The sequence below is a fragment of the Teleopsis dalmanni genome, chromosome 2 (genome assembly GCF_002237135.1).
Source record: "Teleopsis dalmanni isolate 2A chromosome 2, ASM223713v2, whole genome shotgun sequence".
NCBI classification, from domain to species: Eukaryota; Metazoa; Arthropoda; class Insecta; order Diptera; family Diopsidae; genus Teleopsis; species Teleopsis dalmanni.
In genome coordinates, this window is record NC_051847.1 from 108,094,680 (window position 1) to 108,115,053 (window position 20,374).

General features: G+C 32.8%; 4 protein-coding genes across 5 annotated transcripts; 1 reads left to right on the forward strand and 3 right to left on the reverse strand.

Moving 5' to 3' along the window:
- Positions 1-3,575: 3,575 nt before the first annotated feature.
- Positions 3,576-6,830, reverse strand: LOC119675373. Its single transcript, XM_038086571.1, has 3 exons — positions 6,528-6,830; positions 6,265-6,474; positions 3,576-3,872 (listed from the first exon to the last, which is right to left on the reverse strand). The coding sequence occupies exons 1-3, from the start codon at positions 6,714-6,716 to the stop codon at positions 3,576-3,578; spliced, it is 696 nt and encodes a 231-aa protein (XP_037942499.1). The 5' UTR covers positions 6,717-6,830.
- Positions 6,831-14,035: 7,205 nt separating this feature from the next.
- On the forward strand, positions 14,036-14,938 carry LOC119684630 (60S ribosomal protein L23). Its single transcript, XM_038098711.1, has 4 exons — positions 14,036-14,136; positions 14,259-14,342; positions 14,396-14,523; positions 14,713-14,938. Exons 1-4 carry the CDS (start codon positions 14,124-14,126, stop codon positions 14,908-14,910), a joined length of 423 nt encoding a protein of 140 aa, XP_037954639.1. The 5' UTR covers positions 14,036-14,123; the 3' UTR covers positions 14,911-14,938.
- A 469-nt stretch (positions 14,939-15,407) lies between these two features.
- LOC119680471 (ankyrin repeat domain-containing protein 49-like) lies at positions 15,408-16,514 on the reverse strand. Of its 2 annotated transcripts, none has more exons than XM_038093292.1 (4): positions 16,405-16,514; positions 16,080-16,279; positions 15,896-16,022; positions 15,408-15,847 (listed from the first exon to the last, which is right to left on the reverse strand). In XM_038093292.1, the coding sequence occupies exons 2-4, from the start codon at positions 16,213-16,215 to the stop codon at positions 15,463-15,465; spliced, it is 648 nt and encodes a 215-aa protein (XP_037949220.1). In that variant the 5' UTR covers positions 16,216-16,279; positions 16,405-16,514; the 3' UTR covers positions 15,408-15,462. The 2 variants fall into 2 exon arrangements, with proteins under 2 accessions (XP_037949220.1, XP_037949221.1); XM_038093293.1 differs by lacking the exon at positions 16,405-16,514 and adding an exon at positions 16,336-16,360.
- Positions 16,515-19,403: 2,889 nt separating this feature from the next.
- Positions 19,404-20,303, reverse strand: LOC119675375. The gene has a single exon (XM_038086572.1). The coding sequence runs from the start codon at positions 20,301-20,303 to the stop codon at positions 19,404-19,406; it is 900 nt and encodes a 299-aa protein (XP_037942500.1).
- Between the last annotated feature and the right edge of the window lie 71 nt (positions 20,304-20,374).

Below are 20,374 nucleotides of genomic sequence, written 5' to 3' on the forward strand. Positions count from 1 at the left end.
CGCTAATTGGTCTGTAGGATTCTACTTTGGTTTTGTTATTTGTGACATTTTCCAAAGCAATACAGGATAATACCCTGTCCATAAGATAAGGTTAAATAAATGCCTGTGAATAAATGCCTAAATGCTCATTGTGGTAACTGTTTCACCATTGCAAATAAGACTTTATCAGGTCCTGCTGCCTTTTTCGCATTGAGATCTTTTATAATTTTGGTGATATGTTATAGTTCAAAGATAAGTGAACTGCTCGATGGATATAGGTTTGTAATATATGTAATATAGGATATAGGTAAAGAAGTAGTTTTTGAAGCATCATTTGGAGGAAACACATTTTCCAAGTGTTTTACAAATATGTCCCCTTTCTCAGAGTCACTTCATGCCTACTCAGCATCTGAGAGTAGATTCTTGCTGGATAGACTGTTTGAGGTACTTTTTTGCCTTTCTAAGTGAATAGTCCGTTTGATCATTAGGTGTCAAGCAAACCAATTTCTTGGGTTCTTTTTCCAATTCTTATCGAAGCCACTTTAGCACCCATTTAGATTACCCATTGAGAAAATTGGTTAGTACAGGCATCAATTTCATTAATCACTTTTAACGAAACATGTTGTCGTATATGACAATAAACATATTTACGAAATTTTAAATAGTTCATATTTTTCGTTAGACTCTGCGTTTGGATAGCTCTGTTCTGTTGACTTTGTATTATTATTATTGTTGGTGAGTGATCTGATGGCAGTTCAACTAATGGATTTGCGGTGATTATTTATGGTTTAATATTTTTGCTTGCATCATGCTTTGCATACCAAACAAAAAAAATTAAGACTTTGGATCAGTTATTTTAGCGTTTCTTCTAAATTACCCACTGCCGGTTGCGCAAGTAGTTGAACATTTTCTATTAATACATTTGAATAACTTTTGCCTTGAGAGATTGTTACTTCTGGATTGCTTATTTGTCCTTGGTAGTAATTTTTGGGTGGCACAGTATTTAATTGATTTTTGGGAATTGTTCTCTGTTTAACTACAAAAAAAGACAGTGCAACCACTATAGTTTGCTGTGTGATTTTTAACGCAATTGCTGTATTTTTTTCACACGCATCTTCTTTAGGTTTTGAACATATGGAAGATTTGTGTAGATTTTCACATATTACATATACACTGGGTAAGGTGCAATAGGCTCGAGTATGGCCAAATTGTTGGCAGTTAGTGCACTGTTTTTGATCTTTTCTTTTAAAAGGTTCTTCTACTGTTATCCTTCGATGTAAAAGATAACGAAGATTGTAAATTGGGTATACTTCTCCTGTAGCGAGATTTTTTTACATTTATATATTGGTTGAGGTATATTATCTTTATTTTTAATATTAAAGATGGACTTTGTTTCACATTCCGCTTCTATCAAGGTCACTTTTATATCGGATTCCGGTACGAAATATTCTACATCTTTAATTACCACATTTAAAGCTTTGCTACTTTTTAACTAATAGGTGTAATAGCTTTTGTTATTGAAATCAGAGAAGTGTATAGTTTTTCTTTATTTAAATAAGTCTTTTTTATGAGTATTAGTTCTATTTACATTTCTTTTCAAGAGTGTAATCACGTAGAAATGTTTATCGCCCATAATGTATGTTATCTCCGTTAAAATGTCCTTTTAAAGGAGCCTCCTTTTATTTAAGGAGGAATGGTTTTGAACTAATTTTGTTTGTTTTGTTACTTGACTAGTTGGTTTTGTCATAGGGCTGCGTCTCCTCTTTGTAATAAGAATGTATCTATTTATTCCTCTCTGAATTTTATTGCCGCTGTCTTGTTTGGAAGCACTTTAAAGGTTGTTCAAGTGTTCGTAAGTATTTGTTGTTCAATTTGGTAATTTTTGATTACAAACATTTTTCTTTTTTTTCTGATACATGTCATTGCTGTGAAACATTTGTTGATGGAGAATTTAGCAATGAAGATCCACATTTAGCACTCGATGAAAAAGTTTTTGATGTGCATGCGCTATGAGAAGATCACTTTTGCGTGCAGAAGAAGACGGCCACAAATTAGTGACTTTATTTGTTTGTATACTTACTCCCTCAATAACTTGTTTAGTTCGTGCTCAGGGGGAGAAGGCTGAACACTCATTTTTGGCTTTTATTCGTTTGACGCAATTTGTTGTTTTATTTTGTATTGATATTAAAGATTGAAGTAATTTAAAATACACTTCTAAGCTCAAACAAAAGCAGGGGAATTTTAAGCATCTAAGTATGAGGATGTCATTTTGCAAATTTTAGATTTAAACACTCGCACTTTCTGTATTTGAATTATTTGAAAGCAATACTGTTGAAATGTTGTTACTATTGCTGTTACCCCACACAATGTTGCGTGCGTTCGCATCGCATTTCATGACGATTTCTATGCTTTTCGTTCTGCAATACTCCCCTGGGGGTAGTTCAGTAGCGTGTGATGGCAGTCCGGTCAATGCCACAATAAGGTGTTTGCATCGCTCTCTACTTTTACCGTAGTAAAGTCTGGTAAGCATAGATGAGGCAATTGGATGTAGATTATCCCCTTCCATTATGCATCATAATGCATGCCCTTATTTCTCCACCTATCTGTGAAAAGTACAGCGTGACATGATGTACCGAGTTTCTTAATTGCGTTTTAAACATTCCAGGGCTCTTGAATCAATAGTAGATCCTACTCCCTGCGGTCTGAATCGCCTCAGCGTCTTCTTTAGAGCACCACAGTATAAGCATAACGCCAGCATTGCCTGCATCGTCAAACTTACTTAAGTTAGTGACCTTCCATTTCGAAGTGTCTTTAACACAGCCGTTTTGCTTCTGTGGTCTGCTGAGAATACTTTCCCTGCCTACAGTAGAGTCGTAGACAAATAAGAATAATCTCCAAAGGCGTTCCAACTTAGTTACCGTGCTGACTAGCCATGGATTGCTGGTTTTTACATTTAATGGTAATGTAACCATCCTCAAGGCAAGCATTACTATAAACCCAATGTCACCTATTCCATCATCTAGCGGCTCCACGGTGTTCAACAAAGGTGCTTTGAAAGCAACTTAATGGTTCTCGCCCAGAGGTCCTTCGACTCTTAAATCAATTATACCCATATTGAGATCTGTCCTGACTGCCTGGATGTTGGACTTCTTATGAGCATTGCCATCGTTTGCACCTCTTACTGCCCGCTTGTAAGAGTTCTGCTTTTTTGCAGTCTTTCTGGTGCTAGGCAGTTGATCCGCCATCCTAGTTTGCGACTCCACTTGGCTAGCAACCGCTGCTGGTTTTCCACCTTGTTTGACCCCAGCCTTCTGACCTATAAGTTTTGGTTAGTTGACACCCTGTATGGGTTGTCCGCTTTTCCTTATCCCAAGTCCGATTTGCGTCAGCCGTTATCAGCCGTTAAAGGTTGTGCACCACGCCTACCAACAGTCCTTTTACCAACCAATGCGTGTCGGTTGAGTACCTGGTGAGGTACTCCCCCGGTGTTTTAGTTGGGTCTTTGACCGCCGATTTAGCTTGACTATTATCTTAGTTGAAGGAGTTGAACTGTCGGAGTATCAGGGCAACCACCCTTATGCCCCTTTGCCAGGTGTTCATTCTCCAGCGATGACTCCACATAGTTCGCTAAAGCGATCGGCTAGTTGTTCAACCGATCTTGTGACTTTTGCAGCCTTTTGCCTTTGTCTTCTTCGCTTTTGCTTCTCCCTTTTATTCAGAAGGATACGCTCGGCTAAGTCGAGATCAGTCATTGCTAAGTCGAGATCAGGGGCTTCTTCGTTCACCATTTCAGTGGTTACATGACTGCGATGCGTCGTAGTATCTGAAGCTACGGTTATCAGATCGGCCTGTGAGGCCTCATTGTCCACCTTATCAGCGTCAACCACTTCGACCTGCTTAGATTTATTAAATTTTCATTTAAATCCATTTTGTTCCCACAAGTTGCGAAGAGAAATATCTACCCCAGTAGCTACGCTAAAGACGTAGCTATTCCATCTTATTTTGGGGGCTAATCCTTCAATAAACGGGTGTTGTGCTTCACCCCCGCCCGTCTATCTTGTCAAGCGATAAGTACTCTACTTTGACTTGTGCATTTTCTCTTTTAGTAACCTTTTACAATATATTGCAATATATTCGAGAGAATGTTATCGAAGAATATGAAAAGAATGTTAAGAATCCACTTTCGCATACTCCACCAGACTGCGATAACATCAAAAATAGCAAAAATTGTCTAAGAATTCTCAATATGTTAGAGAATTTCAATACTGTAATGATAAACTGAGTCCCAAAATATGATAGCAATGAAAAGTTTCATTGCAATTTGTCTCTAGCTAAGAGAGATGTGCCCTCAATTGATCTTATAACTTTTTGGGGACTCACAAAAAATTCATTCAATTACGTTGTCAAGAAATATGAAGAAAATAAATTTGCAGATCACTGGTTCAATAGTGTAAGCCTACGATTTATTATCCCAGCAATAGAAATATTAAGCAATAAACTTTTGCTGCGCAGAGAATCAAAAATTTTATTGGGTCCCTTTACGAATTATTTTAGTCTGTGGTATCACTTTAATAGGATGGAAATATACGACACTGATATCTGTCGTTTACATATATAGGCTTCGAAAGCTTAGAGAAAGCTTTCTCAATTAGATGGTATTATTGTCTTCAAATAAATTATAAAACAACAAACCCCAAGCCATGCTAAAATTTATATAAAGCCTAAATATATATATGTAAACATTAAAGCAATGCACAATACATTTATTTACATCACAGTGATTTTTTGTCTTTAATAATTTATTTTTAATAACTCCCAGTTATTTGCACTGACTTAAAACACCAAATAATACTGAGTATCTTCATTTTAGGAGGATATCAGATCGCTGTTTGATTCTATTGACTTAAAATTTTAAAATAATTAAAATATTCAACTGAAATCTTTTCAGTCGAAACCATGTTCTTGAAGTTGGACTAATTCCCTGGCGAGTAACTTCGGGTGAACCTGAAGGCGAAATACATACAGTGATAACCAAATTATTGCCAAACTTTTTGCAAATATAAAAAAACAAATTTAAAAAACATTTATGGTAACTACAATATAGGAATAACATGTTTTTTCCAGAAAGAAGTTATCAGATTGATGAAATTGTGTTAAGAGTTCATTAAAACCTAAGTGTGCTAATAATTTTGTTCAGACTAAGGGCCATGTTATGCACGGCAAAATTCGCTCTTTCTGGCTATGCCAGAATCAGTATCAGTAATCAGACAATACATCAGTATTGTCAATTTTGTATATTTATTACTTCTTGGATGTGTCTAAATTTAAAAGGAAATTTAGGTATGCTTACTTTCAACTTGTAGCAAGAAAAAACTTATAGACGCTGTAATAATGTTAATTTATTATTATATTATCTTATAATAATTGTTAACAGTACTTATCCGTTTCTTTAAAATCAGAAAGTGTAATAATTATATTATTAGCGGTTTACAAAAAAGGCTATTTTGCTTACTGCGATTTTATTCCCAAAACGTATTAGAACTGTAGTAATTTGCTCCTAAAAGGCGCAAATTTTGAAATTTATTACTAAACACTGGTTTAACTTAGTGCCGGGGCACAAATACGCCGGCTCTCATGACTGAGTTTGAACAGCCATATTGTTTTTTCTCTCATTCTCCAATTTAAAATTTGGATTGGAAACAACAACAATTGTACTCATTTTTTTGGCTTTTAAATATTAAATTAAATATAAGAAATAATATAATAAAATAAAATAAATTTAATATCATATTAAAACAGTGTTGAATTTCAATACGCCTGCTGTGCCAAAAATTATGTTCTTCACTGTACATGTTACGCCTTTCAACTTCTTCTATTACTGTGGACATTTGAAGATAAAGGGGAAATTTCTCATTAGAAACATACCAAGTGGAGACACAAATCATAAGTAAAGTAGCTTCTATATCTATTGCGTCTTATCTGTTTTAACAATCGTCACAGTATCCCGTTACATGATTTCTCTTATACAATAGTTCGATTAATGGGACCTCTCTTAAAAGTTGTTGAAGGTTCTGGTAATTTCTGACACAAACAATTGAACATTTTGTTTTATAGTAGTTTGGACAATTGTGCATAATAAGTGTTTATAGAATGCGTACTTAAAAGGGTTTCTTTATATGAGTGACTTAAAGTTTAAAATAAATCTTATTAACTGTATTTTAATTCAGAATTAAATTTAACGTCAAAAGTACATTTCAATAGGATACTTGAAACTAAATTACAAACCTTAAAATCTTTCATGCAATTGGGAGGCAAGTCAACATCATCTTCTGATTTTCTGCGTAAGTTCACTGTAGGTTTTTCATCCTGAATTTCAGTAAAAATATCTGCAGTTAACTCCCTATTACTAGCATTACTGGCCAAGCTTACAGAGTTTAGAGCAAGGTTTTCATTTTGAATTAACTTTAAAGTTGCACTGTAACCTTTTCCACAAACCTTGAAATCATTTAATATCAGTTGTTTATATCAAATATGTAAAATTCTTATACCTCTACTAGATTACCGAGAGATCGCAAAAAAGTCTCTAAACTTGAATAACCTAGTTTTGCAAAGGGTATTTGATATCCTTCACTTTTGTAAAAGTCTTGACTTAGCTTGCCTACAGTAACTTCATGCTGATGGCATTTAAGAAGCGACTTAATTACAATTTTTGTTTCCTCTAACTGTGACAGTTCCATTGCGAAACTTAATCTTATTCAGATCAAAAATAATTATTTGCTTGATTTTACGATGCCAATGCCAATTATTAAAAACTGAATTGAAGTAAAAACTGTAACAATAATAACAACAAAACACAACAGAACCAACCTAATAATAACTTTTTAAGACAGGAATTGAATGGATATAGGAACATGAAAAGAATGGAAACTTTATTGTGAACGGAACAAAATAATAAATTTATTCTCAAAAATTGCACACAAATCACACAAATATTTTCAACTTTACATTCCCTAGAACCGTTTTCGGACCGAATTCGGTTCTAAACTAAATAAATAGCGTACTCTATAGAAAATTTTTAGCGGCAATGAGTTAAATTCTGCACTTAAATATTGAAGATTTAGTAAAGATTATGACAAAAGGCAGTTCAGAATTTACTAGAATTTAATTCCTAGTTTCCAAGAATTTCAAAATATTTTTAAAGATCATTAAAAGCAAAGAAGATTTTATATAGAACGGAAACTTAAATGAGCACAACAGAAAATAACAAACACACTCTCAAAAATTGCACTAATACCATCTCAAAACGTACATTTATTTCCAAATTGAGCAAATTTAGGTCCTTATTCGCTCCGAATACGGATCTTAACTTGCTCCGAATAAGAACCTGTTGTGTCAGCCCAGATGGTTTGTTATAGTATTTAAGTGCCCTGCATGACATGGTGGCAAGCCCGGTATGCTCGCCGGTTTAGGGGTGGGGTTCTTGGCTACTCAAATCCTACTGCTGACATCGAACAAAAAAAAAACATGTCATGACTTACTTCCATCCATTTTCGTAACAAAAAAATAAACTATATCTTCTTCATAGGTATATATATATTCTATATACATTCTTCTATTCACTTACTATAACTAGGTAGATTAATAACTATTACTAAAACTAATATATATCTTTCAATTTCAAAACTTGCATATATAATCCTAATTCTTTATAATTCAATTTTTTTTTTGTTTGTTTTTTTTTCTTCTTTTCTATCCTTTTTGTTTCAATTTAACTCAATTGGTCTTTCCATCACTTCATACTACTGACAAAAAAACAACAGACAATACCTAACCACCCAGACATAATGTTTTTTTTTTTTTCTTTTATATTTTTGGTTTCTTAAATTTAAAAAAACATTCATCGTAGAAGATGGGCATTGTTTTTTTCCATTTGAAATTATTACACAGGCCGCAGGTGTGTCATTATTGGGAGAACGTCCGGCTTCTCCAGGACTCACGTCCAGAGCACGCATCATTTGTATCATTTCTTTCACAATGCAGTGATGCTCCTCATAGCTAACCTGCGGCATTGGTCCCTCAATACATTCATTGACAGTAGCCATACTTCTATATTGATCAATAGGCACGTCCGTGGTTTACTGTGCCTCTCTTTACTTAACTGATTTTATTTTTGCTAGGCCCCCTTGATCTACCTGAAGCACACCTCTAGAGCTAACAGTTGGAGTCTAAATCATAATTAGGCTATTGCTATTAGCCGAATACAGTTCCACTCACATAAGAATATATTAATTTGTATAAGTGTAATCAAAAACAAAAGTTTTCTGGTTTAAATTTAAATCTTTCCTCTTTTTTCTTTTATTTATCTGTTTATTATAAAGTAATAATAACAAAAAGAGAGAAAACAAAAAAAAATATATATATATACTGACAAATGAAATAAAATTTATTCATACATCATAAAAAAAAACTAATATTTTTAACCATCATCTATTGTTATATACTTATATGTATACTTATAAATATAATTGAAATTAAGTACATATCTAAATCAAATTAGATAAAAATATCTCTAATGCACATCAATTTTTTTTTTTTTTTTACTATCAACCTGCGTTTATTATTATTTTTTTTTTTAATTGAGTTTATACCAGGTACTTACTAGCCCCGCTGAAATACCGTCACCTCGCGCGCTCCAGTTACCTAGCTGCATAAAAAAAATTAAATAGAGAGAGTTTATGTAAAACACATGAATCCGTGTCTATATTGCAAAGCAACTATTAATGTGCTTAAAGAGATTTTCTGTCTTTTGAAAAATTTATGTTCACAATAACTTGATTTATGTATTCATTATTCATGTATTAATTAAAAACAATAAAAAAATTCAAAGAAACTAAAAATAATAAAGAAACTAAAAGATACAAAAATTGATTTTTTTTTTTTTTTTTTTTAAATTCACTATAAATATTATTATATTGTAATGTAATAATTATTGTAATGTAATAGAAAAAAAATTCAAAAAAAATTAAAAGAAAATACGGATATATAAAAAAATTAATGATTTTTACAAGTAAAACTTAAGTTCAAATAGATATAATTCCATATTTTTATATAATTTCTTCTTTTAATAATTTATAAAATATCAGCGAATTTACAATCTGCGACCTCAATGTTTTCTCAATAGAACTGATGTTGAAATACCTGATAATGCCGCTACTTATACAGTTGGTTCTTTTATCCTTTTGCCCTCCGTTAATATAGCTGTCTGTTTGCGGTGCTCAGCAATTCTTTACTGTACTCCCTATTCTAGGTCAACTTTCACCACATTTTACTGTTCACAGTTTGGAATTCTAGGTAGCCAAATGTTAAATACTTTATATACACAAAACTGCTACTTTTGGTAATAACTTTTATATTTTAATTTTTATATAATTTCGTTCTTGTTCACAATACGTAGTCACTCTTACAGACTTTATTTCAACAAAACTGCTACTTTTGCAGTAACTTTTATATTCTAATTTTTATAGAATATCGTTCTTGTTCACAATGTTGAATTTAAAAAAAAAAACAAACTGATCTAACTATATCAGTATTCTTTCAAACAATATCATTAGTTTTCACAAACAAAAAAAAACTTTTCGCCAAAATTATATATATAATATTTAAAATTCTTGTTAGTCTTCTGATTGTTAACACAACCTTTCACCATCTAGATTCGCCAAAACTGATCCTTTTTTCAGCTCCGCTTCCCAATTTTATACCACCGCTAATACTTGTAACTGGCCTTTTTTTTAAATTTTTTTTTCAGTTACCAAAAATTTGCGGGGTAGCAGAACCTTCCGTTCTCCTAACATTTTGTTTGTTTTGGTTTTCTTTTTTTTTCTTTTTCTACATTCCGAATATTTAACACAATAAAACTCCTAATTTAAATGCTCTGCCCTATTGGCAGCACTAAAACTTTCAAGTTCGGAATGTGTATGAGCTTTCGCCGCGATCTTACAAACCAAAACAAAAGACAATAATAGAATCAAAAGCTTTCAATTATTTTGCTTGGAATGTGCGCGCAATGCACATGTTAATTTTTATTATCTTTATTTTTTTTATTAGTGATTAACGTAAAATAAAAATATAAAACAGATTTTATAATATAAAAACAGATTTTCTACTGCTGGCGAGAGGAATACTGAAGGGGATACTGCGTCCTATACCTGCAAGGTGCTCTTGGACAGCGTGGGACAACCCAGGTAAAATCAAACTATTCTTTTCTTTTTTTTTTTTTCTTCACTAACAATACGTATCCTTTACCTAGGCCTACATAACAAACCTTAAGTTACTCTTAAGAAAAATTTTATGGGCAATGAATGCAACAGGGAGCATAATTTTGGTTCTCTGTTTTGATTTCTTGACAAAAAATTTGAATGCACTTCGCTATATTTAAAAACAAATTACCGGGCAATTGATTGTTAAAAAGTAGTAAAACTAATTTGCGCCCAATATTAGAAAAAGTATAAAGCAAAAAATGATCAAGGTGATTTAATTATAAATTTTTTTGAAATAATAAAGTAAGTAAATAATAATAATTATGTTTTAAAAATACTAGTGCATATAATTAATAAATTAATGTTTTGTAGATGGCAAGACATTGTGTTAGAGGCTGTGCCACTTAAAAGACGTTACACAAATTTCCAGCAACCGATGATGAAGGATCTGTGAGATCTGTGAAATATTTGAAGTATGAAATATTTCTTTGGCAAGTTTTCGTATTGGTCTATTAATATACAGTACTGTGCAAATAATAATAAAAAATACCATCACTATTGTTTTTTTATATGTTTTACAACTACTGTATTTAAGTATTTTAAGATGCTACATTTTTAATATTAAGTTTATTATAAACATGTTTATTCCATATTTACTTATTTGTCTAACTATAACCGTTTGAGAATTGTATAAATTGTATCAAGTGTATTTTATAATAAAAATTAAATTTATATATAAATAAATGAGTTAAGTGTATATTTTTTAAATACATAAAAGATAACGAATGTGTGTGTTAGATGTGTCTCTAAAAAAGAATACTATAATAATTAATTTCATGTTGTTTGAATTTATTTGCAGTAAAAGAATGTTGAAATGTTTTTAAAAACTAAAATTTTTGAAAACATCAAAAAAGTATGAAGCAATTATTTTGCAACACAACTTTTTGTATAAGTATTAAGAAAATTTCCCCAAAACTAATAATACATAAAATAAAAACAAATTATAATATTTAATTCATTAACACAAAATGTTTATTAAAAATTAACGATGTGCGCACACACCCTTGCGCATCAACGACTACAAAATTCGTTTTACGAAATCATAAAATGAAATTTTGTAGGCAGCAATCGAACCATGCTCGTTGACATGCGTGCGCACCCTCACGCAACTATTTATTCAGTACTGACTATAAAATTCGTTTTACGAATTAATAAGAATGAAAATTTCTTAGGCAATGCTCTATTTTAAAAATGCATTCACCATAATGGAGTGGCCGTGCAAGCAATAAAATTAGTATTTATTGCGATTGTTTAAAAATTTATTTAATTTCGAAATAATTTTCTACAATTTCTAACGAAAACCAATATATATTAAATAAATTTTGGAATATTATATTTCTTGAAGTGAACAATGCTATATACTCAGTTATTTATTTCTGAAAATAAGTAAAATAAATTATAATATGACTTTTGATATATCTAACACTGAATTATTATAAAAATTAATTATTTCTATTTTTCAGTATATAATTTATTTGCATAGATGTGTGAATTTTATGCTACATGCAATTGTAAATTGTATATAATAATGTCATATAACTTTAAATTTCATTGTATAATATACCCAATTTATTCCAAAAAGCTATTTAAATGAAAAACATTATTAACATGATATTATACTGAATTTAATTTCAAAACATATTTTTTGAATTTCAAGTTAAAATAGATTTTAATTGCTTTCAACATATTATATGAAACCCTTCTGAACTATTTTCGCACATCAAAAATATATAAATAGCTAAGAAAAATGTATAAATGATTGTGTAACATACTCAATTACAATTAAAAAATTTTTTTACATAATTATATGTTATTGTAAATAAATCCATTTAATTTAATAATATTTAAATTATATGTAATGTATACTTAAATTCATTTATGAGTATTTATAAATCTGCTTAAATAAACACTTGTACAGTAAGTAGTTGAAAAAAAGTTATGCAGCAGCCCTGAAAGAGCATGAAAGAGCGTAAAAGTGGCATAAGTGTGGTTTAATCACACTTATTTAATACGTGTGACAAAAATGTTATAAAAAATGAATTTTCTTAAGCAATTTTTCTTAGTTTTGATCGAGGTGGGCGGAGTTTCCATTCTATAAAAGATAAAATCTTCTTTGATGTAAACGCTGAATCAACTTTAGCAAAGTTCGTTCACTAAAGTTCGTAATGTAAACATAGTATAAGTTCTGAAATTTATTACTGAACAACACTGCTTTGTATTAGTGCCGAGAGACAAATTCGCCGGTCCTCATGCCGGAATTTGAACCGACATATTGTTTTTACTCTCAATTTTTTAATTTTCATTGAAAACAACAATAATTTTACTCATGCCGAGATACACTACATAACGTGGGTTTAAATAGTTTTTTGCTAGGAAACCATTTATAATATTTATTTATTTTATATGTAATTTACATACCGGTTACTCACAAAGTATACAACACTAACATATAATATTAAAACATGGAGTATTCGGTGGGTATAGAGGGTATTACACATCATATTTGGTTGACTTGATGCATCAGGGTGATATTCTAGTCATTTTTCATATGTAATAGCAAATACTACATATGAAATGTCTATTAGTAGACAATAGACATGTTTCTACTGAAGTAAGACTATTAAAAAAATTATAGAAAATGAAAAGTTTAGTTTCTAAGGTAAAAACAATAAAACGGATTTTATTTTTATAAAGTAATATAAAAAAAGGTAATTACTATGATACGTATTTATATGTAAGAAGAGCCAAAGTGTATCGCAGATTTCGTTAAACCATCTTCATTTAAATAAAAGTTCTCTTAAATTTTTAAAAGTGGAATACTTATCTTATTTCGAGTCATTATACTTAGTTCAGTTCACTATAATTATTTCATATTATTCTTCTCGGTATAATGTAACATTTCTTATATATTTTATATGTTCAAAAGTTGAAATACACATGTCATAATTCATATCTTTAGCAGTTCGCATTTTTTATTTATTTGCAACTTAATATATTTATCATACTCGGTACTAAAATAGCATTTAAATTTTGCAACTTACTATTCTTCCTTACTATTCGTTACTTGACTGTAATCATAACCAAAACCATCATGTACACTGAGAGCAGGAAAAAGCATGACTCTGTCTAAATAAGTTTCGTTAGGAAAATCTGGTGTACATGCATACATACGAGCATTTGAAAATGTTGATTTGTCAGCACTTCATTTGAAAGTGTTTGCTAATTTCAAACAGATAATTTGTCAACCTGCCTGTTCATTTGTTTTTTGGCCTGTGCCCTACAATGTAAACTGAAAAATTAAGTACTGTTTGGGTAATAGAAGTTCCAAAAAGAGGTGCATTGTTTTCACAGAAATGCAACTACCAAATATTTGCTTACCTTTTTTTGTAAGTATGTCAAAAATAGCTGTCTCAAACTGTCAAAATGCCATAAAAAATTTTATTTATGGTAGGTGTAATGTATTCATTTGCATATGTCACTCACTTCAAATTTTTTGGAACTGATTTATACAAAATGAGATCCATTGCGCGAGTGTGGATCTCATTTGCGCATATGAGATTTTGTATACAGAAATCATCTATTTGCTTTTCATCTTTGATTTTTGATTTAAATCAGTCATTTCAGGCTAGTGTAAACGCCATATCAAAGGTTTCTGTTCTTGTGCAAAAATGTTTTTATCATGCCAGTTTGAAGAAACACATACTAAGTATGGGCTGCCTAATTATTTTATAAATTTTATTGGTTATTCGTTTATAAATGTAGTAATCGTTTTTTGCATTCCTTGTGACTGTTCTTTTAATTTCCGTCTTCACAAAGGCCAGCTCCAAAATGTCTAAAAGAGGTAGAAATAATCTCAAATAATCGCCAAACTTAAATTGTTAACTGGATCTAAATTTAATTTTTTGTGTTATAAATTAAAAGTGGATGAGATTGTGATAAATATATTTTTATCTAATTATGTAGGTCGTGGAGGTACCGCTGGTGGAAAATTCCGCATATCTCTTGGTTTGCCTGTTGGCGCCGTAATGAATTGTGCTGATAACACCGGTATATATCTATTAATAATAGCATTTGACAATTTTTAATATTTCTTTCGCCAGGTGCTAAAAATTTGTATGTGATTGCTGTTCATGGAATTCGCGGTCGTTTAAACCGCCTCCCAGCTGCTGGCGTTGGTGACATGTTTGTTGCTACGGTTAAAAAAGGCAAACCTGAGTTACGGAAAAAGGTAAACATATTTAGAGAGATTAATTTGAAATAAATAAATAAAGAGCATTCATTCCTAACTACATAGCATCGCCATATGATCGAAATGTGGTATTATGAATACTATATTTATTATTGACAGTTTCATATTCATATATAAATTAATTATGTATATCTATTTGACTTTAAATTTCTATGGACATATTTTTAGGTTATGCCTGCTGTGGTAATTCGTCAACGAAAACCCTTTAGAAGGAGGGATGGTGTTTTTATATATTTCGAGGACAATGCAGGCGTCATTGTAAATAACAAAGGCGAAATGAAAGGTTCTGCAATAACTGGTCCTGTTGCAAAAGAATGTGCGGACTTGTGGCCGCGTATCGCATCTAATGCAAGCTCAATTGCTTGATTCAACCAATAAACAAATTACACATAAACTTCTTGTTTTTTTATATTGTTATCTCGAAGTTTAAAAAGTGATGATATTCAAATTAATTAATTAGTGTTATTAAAATTTGTTATTGCAGTATTTATTCAAAGTTAATCTAATAAGTGGTTCATTGATGTGGTGTGGTCGCCGATGTAGCTCGATATTCAGGTTCAAGGTTAACCTGTTTAAAGAATCTCATTTTACTAAGACGTTTTTGTTCGCATATTAAAATTATTTAATACAAATGTTTTGCGAAATACCTTTCACTCTTTTTATGGCCGGGCTTACTACCTTTACATATTAGAGTTCTTATTTACATGCGTAACATAAATAAATATTGGATATGGGCAGACTTCAATACCAATTCTTGTTTCGTGATCAGAATGCCTTGTACATTTTCATAAGTGGATGAAAATGCGTTCACTTGTAGACATGAAGTTTTAGTTTCAGAAGTAGAATAAAAGACGGTATTTTCTTTGTACCGAATTGGCAAAATAGTTTTTATTTGTAAATTTATTTTTATATTTAATACTACTCAATAAAACCAGTTTCTACTCTATATGCAGGATTTCCCATTTCAAATATTGGATACGTCATACCGCTTCGTTTTGCAATCTGTTGTGCCGTATCTTCCGAATTGTTAAGTAAGTCGTTATTAATATTAACATCCATTAACAACAATAACGCAGTGCTTCTACAACTGGATACAGTGGCTGCAATATGCAAGGGGGTTTGGAGTCCTTCAGATTGTACATTAACATCTGCATTATGTTGCAACAATATTGAAACGCAGTCTGCATTATTCCATTTGCACGCAGAATGTAATGGTGTCCATCCAAGTTGAGTTTTTGCATTTATATCAGCATTATATTGAAGTAAGAGTTTCGTGATGCCAATAAAATTATTATAGCATGTCCTTAAAAAAGTAATAAGCAGCGTAAAATACCTTAAAAAAATCTGTTACCTATGTAGAGGAGTGTAACCGTCGTCATCCTTGGCGAACACAGCTTTACCATCCAAATTCAAGATTTTCGTAGTTTCTTCAATATTATTTGCATTTACAGCCCAAAGTATATATCGGTCCAAAGTTGCTAAAAATTAAATATGATTGGGAGCCAAATATCAACTGCTTTTATTTAATAAAATACCTGTTGGGTTACTGTCTTCTTCTACCAAATCGTCTTCGTCATCATCCCATCCGCTGACAGACATTCCTTTTGGAACAGTAGCATATTTCAATTTCTCAAATTGAGATTTTTCGTCATCCGATTCATAATCACTCATATTAAAATACGTTTTAAAATAATAGGAAGCGAGGAAAGAATCAATGTAAGTTACAAACAATTATCTGAAACAAAGATTATATAAAATAACAAAAATATAATTTGACGTCAGTTTCATTACTTAAAATTGATAAAATTATCACAGTAAAATTTATTTTCGGAATAAAATTTATAACAAACGAATACCCACCGTAAATATAAACAATGAAAATCAATCCTGAATGACATGTGAAAGCCAAACAAACGACAACGGTGTTACCATTCCAAAACAATCAGCTAATATTGATAACATTATTCAAATAACAATCGATGTTTTCCTAATTAAATATCGTTCAAGAATGTTGACCAAAGAAGATAAAGAAAAGGAACTGAGAGTTATTAAAAAAATTGCGTATAAAATTTTCTGGATTATTCAAATCAAAAAAGAAAAGCAACAAATTCATTCGAAAAACTGTGTATAAAATTTTGTGGATTATTCAAATAATATTTAAAATTTTGTGTAATGAGGTGAAATTTTTAAGCAAATTCGTTGTTTGTTTCGGCTTTTTGACATTAAAAATCCGTTTCGAGGAAATATACCAAAGTTGTAATAAGGTGCATAAATATTATACTACTAGAAAAAAAGGCGGCATTGAATTTTAATCACAAAAGCATTAAAAAAATCTAATTATTTTATAATAATATACGAATTTTCACTTAATTAAAATTTCTTTGGAGTTAAAATGGAAATGCGTACCTGGATGTTTAAATATCAAACATCTCTATTTTTCCGAAGACATATTGAATCTAATACGGAGTTCACACTACGAACTTTTTTGGTGGAAATCGACTTTGAGAGCCAAACCAGCAACCAAAGTCGATTTTGCTACTATATAAAAATATATTCAACAAATTTCGAACATTGACTGAAAGTTGACTTCATATAATACCTTTTCGAGAAAAAAGTGTTGAAAATAATATATTTTTTATTATAATAATAAAAAATAATATAATAATAAGTTTTTGGTGCAAAAATGGCGAAATGACAGATTTTTAATATAATATATTGCTAGTGCCAAGTTAGCAACGATGCAAAACAAAAAAATATGTAATAAATAAAAATTAGACTAAAAATTAACCCATGGTTTAAAATTATTATATGACGTGAAGATTCAGGGTTATATATATGGTGGGACGTTGGGACAGCGCACTGTCCGACAAGTGACCCCACTGAAGTGAAGGATTAGTCGAAGAAACGATCCTTTTTCGTCCTTCGAATCTCGGATGTTGTTATTGAGTTAAAGCTGGAGTGGCTTCCGTTCGCATGACTACATCTTTTGTAAATGCAAGCAGCTCATTTAGCTTGAGGTTTCCTGCCAAGTCGTCACCAACCCAATGGTGTCCCAAGACAGTCTTCCTCCTACTTGTCAGTGCTGGACATTGGCACAATATATGCACCGCTGTCTCCTTTTCTTCTAGACATAGTCTGCAAGTGTCTTCCTCAGCAAGAGTTATCTTTTTAAGGTGATACTTGAAGTTGCCATGTCCAGTAATTAGTGAGGTCAGCCAGCTTAGGGTGCTCCGCGAATAGCTGAGCACCTTTATTGCTTCTCTGGCCCACGGTTTAGGTAACATGAGTTTGGTCTGTCTACAAGTGCTCAACTCTCTCCATCTATTAAGATGAAGTGAGATTATCCACTTATAGACATAGGCTGCCGTCATGCTGTACCCCAATGGTATTCTGTGTACCGGGCCACAGAAATTATGGCTTGATCCTTGCTTTGCAAGTTCATCTGCATTCTCGTTTTGCTCACTACCGATGTGTCCTTTAACCCACATGATCGTCACCTCATATCCATGAGCATATTCTTTGAGCTTCGTTACACATTCTTGAATTAAACTGTTAGTTATGTATGTCTTTTGCATGCTTTTGATAACTGCTTGGTTGTCCAGCGCTATCAGAATCTTTTTCTGATATACCTGACAATTCAATAGGTGATCCAGAGCATGTGAGACCGCCATAAGTTCCGCTTGATAGACGGAAACATATATTCCGAGATATAGAGTGCACGTTAGATGGCCCACTAATTTTCCAAAGTTGTTCCACGTAGAGCTCCGGTTCATGCGAATTGCTGCCAGTACCGCCGTTTTCTTTATATGTAAATCCAACGGAAGCAAACCTAGCATCGCCTCTAATGCCGGTGTTGGTGTAGTTCGCATAGCGCCTGTTATTCCAACACAGGCTAGTCGCTGGACTCTATCTAACTTCGTCTTTATTGTCTTTTGGGTGACTTTACACCACTAGACAACTGACGCATGTGTTATAATAGCTCTGCCCATCATCGTATAGATCCAGTACATCGATTTTGGGGTATCCCCCATCGTCTTCCGCACAGTCTCTTACATTGAAATAGAGCTCTCTTCGCTTTCCTGATCTTTTCATTCACATGTTCATTCCAAGTCAGTTTATTATCTAGGACAACACCTAGATACTTCACCGACTTTGATATGCGAATTTTATTATCAAAAAGTTGTTAAGGCTCCATTGACAGACTTCTCTTTCTCGTGAAGAGGATAGTGTCTGATTTCGCGACATTGATGGCTAGGCCTTGTTCCCTACACCATTTTTCGACGCATTTGAGGTGTCTGGGAACTTGCCATTCACCATCAGTGCTATATCGTCCGCATACCCAATTGTTTGTATGCCTTTGAAGTCAAGCTGTTGAAGTAGAGAGTCTATGGTCACGTTCCACAGAAATGGTGAAAGCACCTCTCCCTGTGGGCTGCCTCTGACTGTTCTGCCTCTCAGTCTATGTCTTCCATTTTGTAGGTTTACTGCTCTTTGCCTTAGCATGAAATCTATCCATCCAATAATGAGTGAACCGACTTCTCGGTCAGCTAGAGCAGATTTTAATTTATCAAAGCTTACTTTGTCAAAGGCTCCTTCGATGTCCATCATGATGGCCATCGAAATGCCACCTGAAGTCAGACTCACCTACTGTCTCCGTCATTGTACCAGCCTTCTTTCGGATTAAACCAAGTCTTGAGACCGGATCTTTGGTGATCATCTTTTGTAACCGACTTACTTCAGAGGTCCCTTCATGCTCGAACAGAAATTCCGCCACGACTCCCGTTTCCGGTTGCGTAATGCTTTCTTAAATTCACGCTTTTTGGCCTTATACAGGTCCCATGATTCGGAGTTCTTCTCCCTTATGTATTTATTAAAGGCTTTCCTTGTCTCCATTTTTTTACATCAAGATCCTGACTCCACCAAGGTGTCGACGACTTTTCTGCAATGCTGGTTTGGGGACAAGCGTTTTCGAATGCATTAATCATCGCAGCAGTAATTGCTTTGATTTCTGTCTCTATATTCCATGTGGTCTTGAGTTTCCTCAGCGGCCTGTTTTGTAATAATTCCGCCAACAACGTCAAGTACGTTACTTGATCAGTATTCTCAGGAATTCTTACTAGCCTCTGACTATTAGTGCGTTTCGGACGACAGAGTATTTTAAAGTGTACAGCCCGATGATCCGACATTGTTAGTCTATCAGTAACCTTCCATTTCTCAATTTTCTGTGTCATTGCGCCTGAGCACGGGGTTAGGTCAATAACTTCTGACCTTCGTGCGTCAACGAAGGTAGGTTCTAACCCCCTGTTTGCAATCATCAGATTGTATTTTTCAATAAACTCGAGGAGAGATTCCCCTCTGTTGTTACTATCGCTGCTACCCCACACAATGTTGTGTGCGTTCGCATCACATCCTATGACAATTTCTAGCCTTTTCGTCCTACAATACTCCATCAGTCTGATTACCTTCTGACTGGGAGGTGGTTCAGTAGAGTCGTATGGTAGATAGGCTGACGCCACGATAAAGGTATTGGCATCACTCCCTACTCTTACCGTAGTAAGATCTGGTAAGCATAGATGAGGCAATTGGATGCATTGTATCCCCTTCGTCACCATTATGCATGTCCTTATTTTACCAGCTGCCTGTGGAAAGAACAGCGTGGCAACTGATGTACCAAGTCCCTTAATAGCGTTTTGAACAATCCAGGGCTCTTGAATCAGTAGTATGTCCAACTTTTCTTCGTCAAAGTGTCGCAGGATCATTGCTAATGCTGCTTTATTGTGATGAATATTCAGTTGTTCAACCTTTATGTTTTTCTGGTATGGCAGGGCCA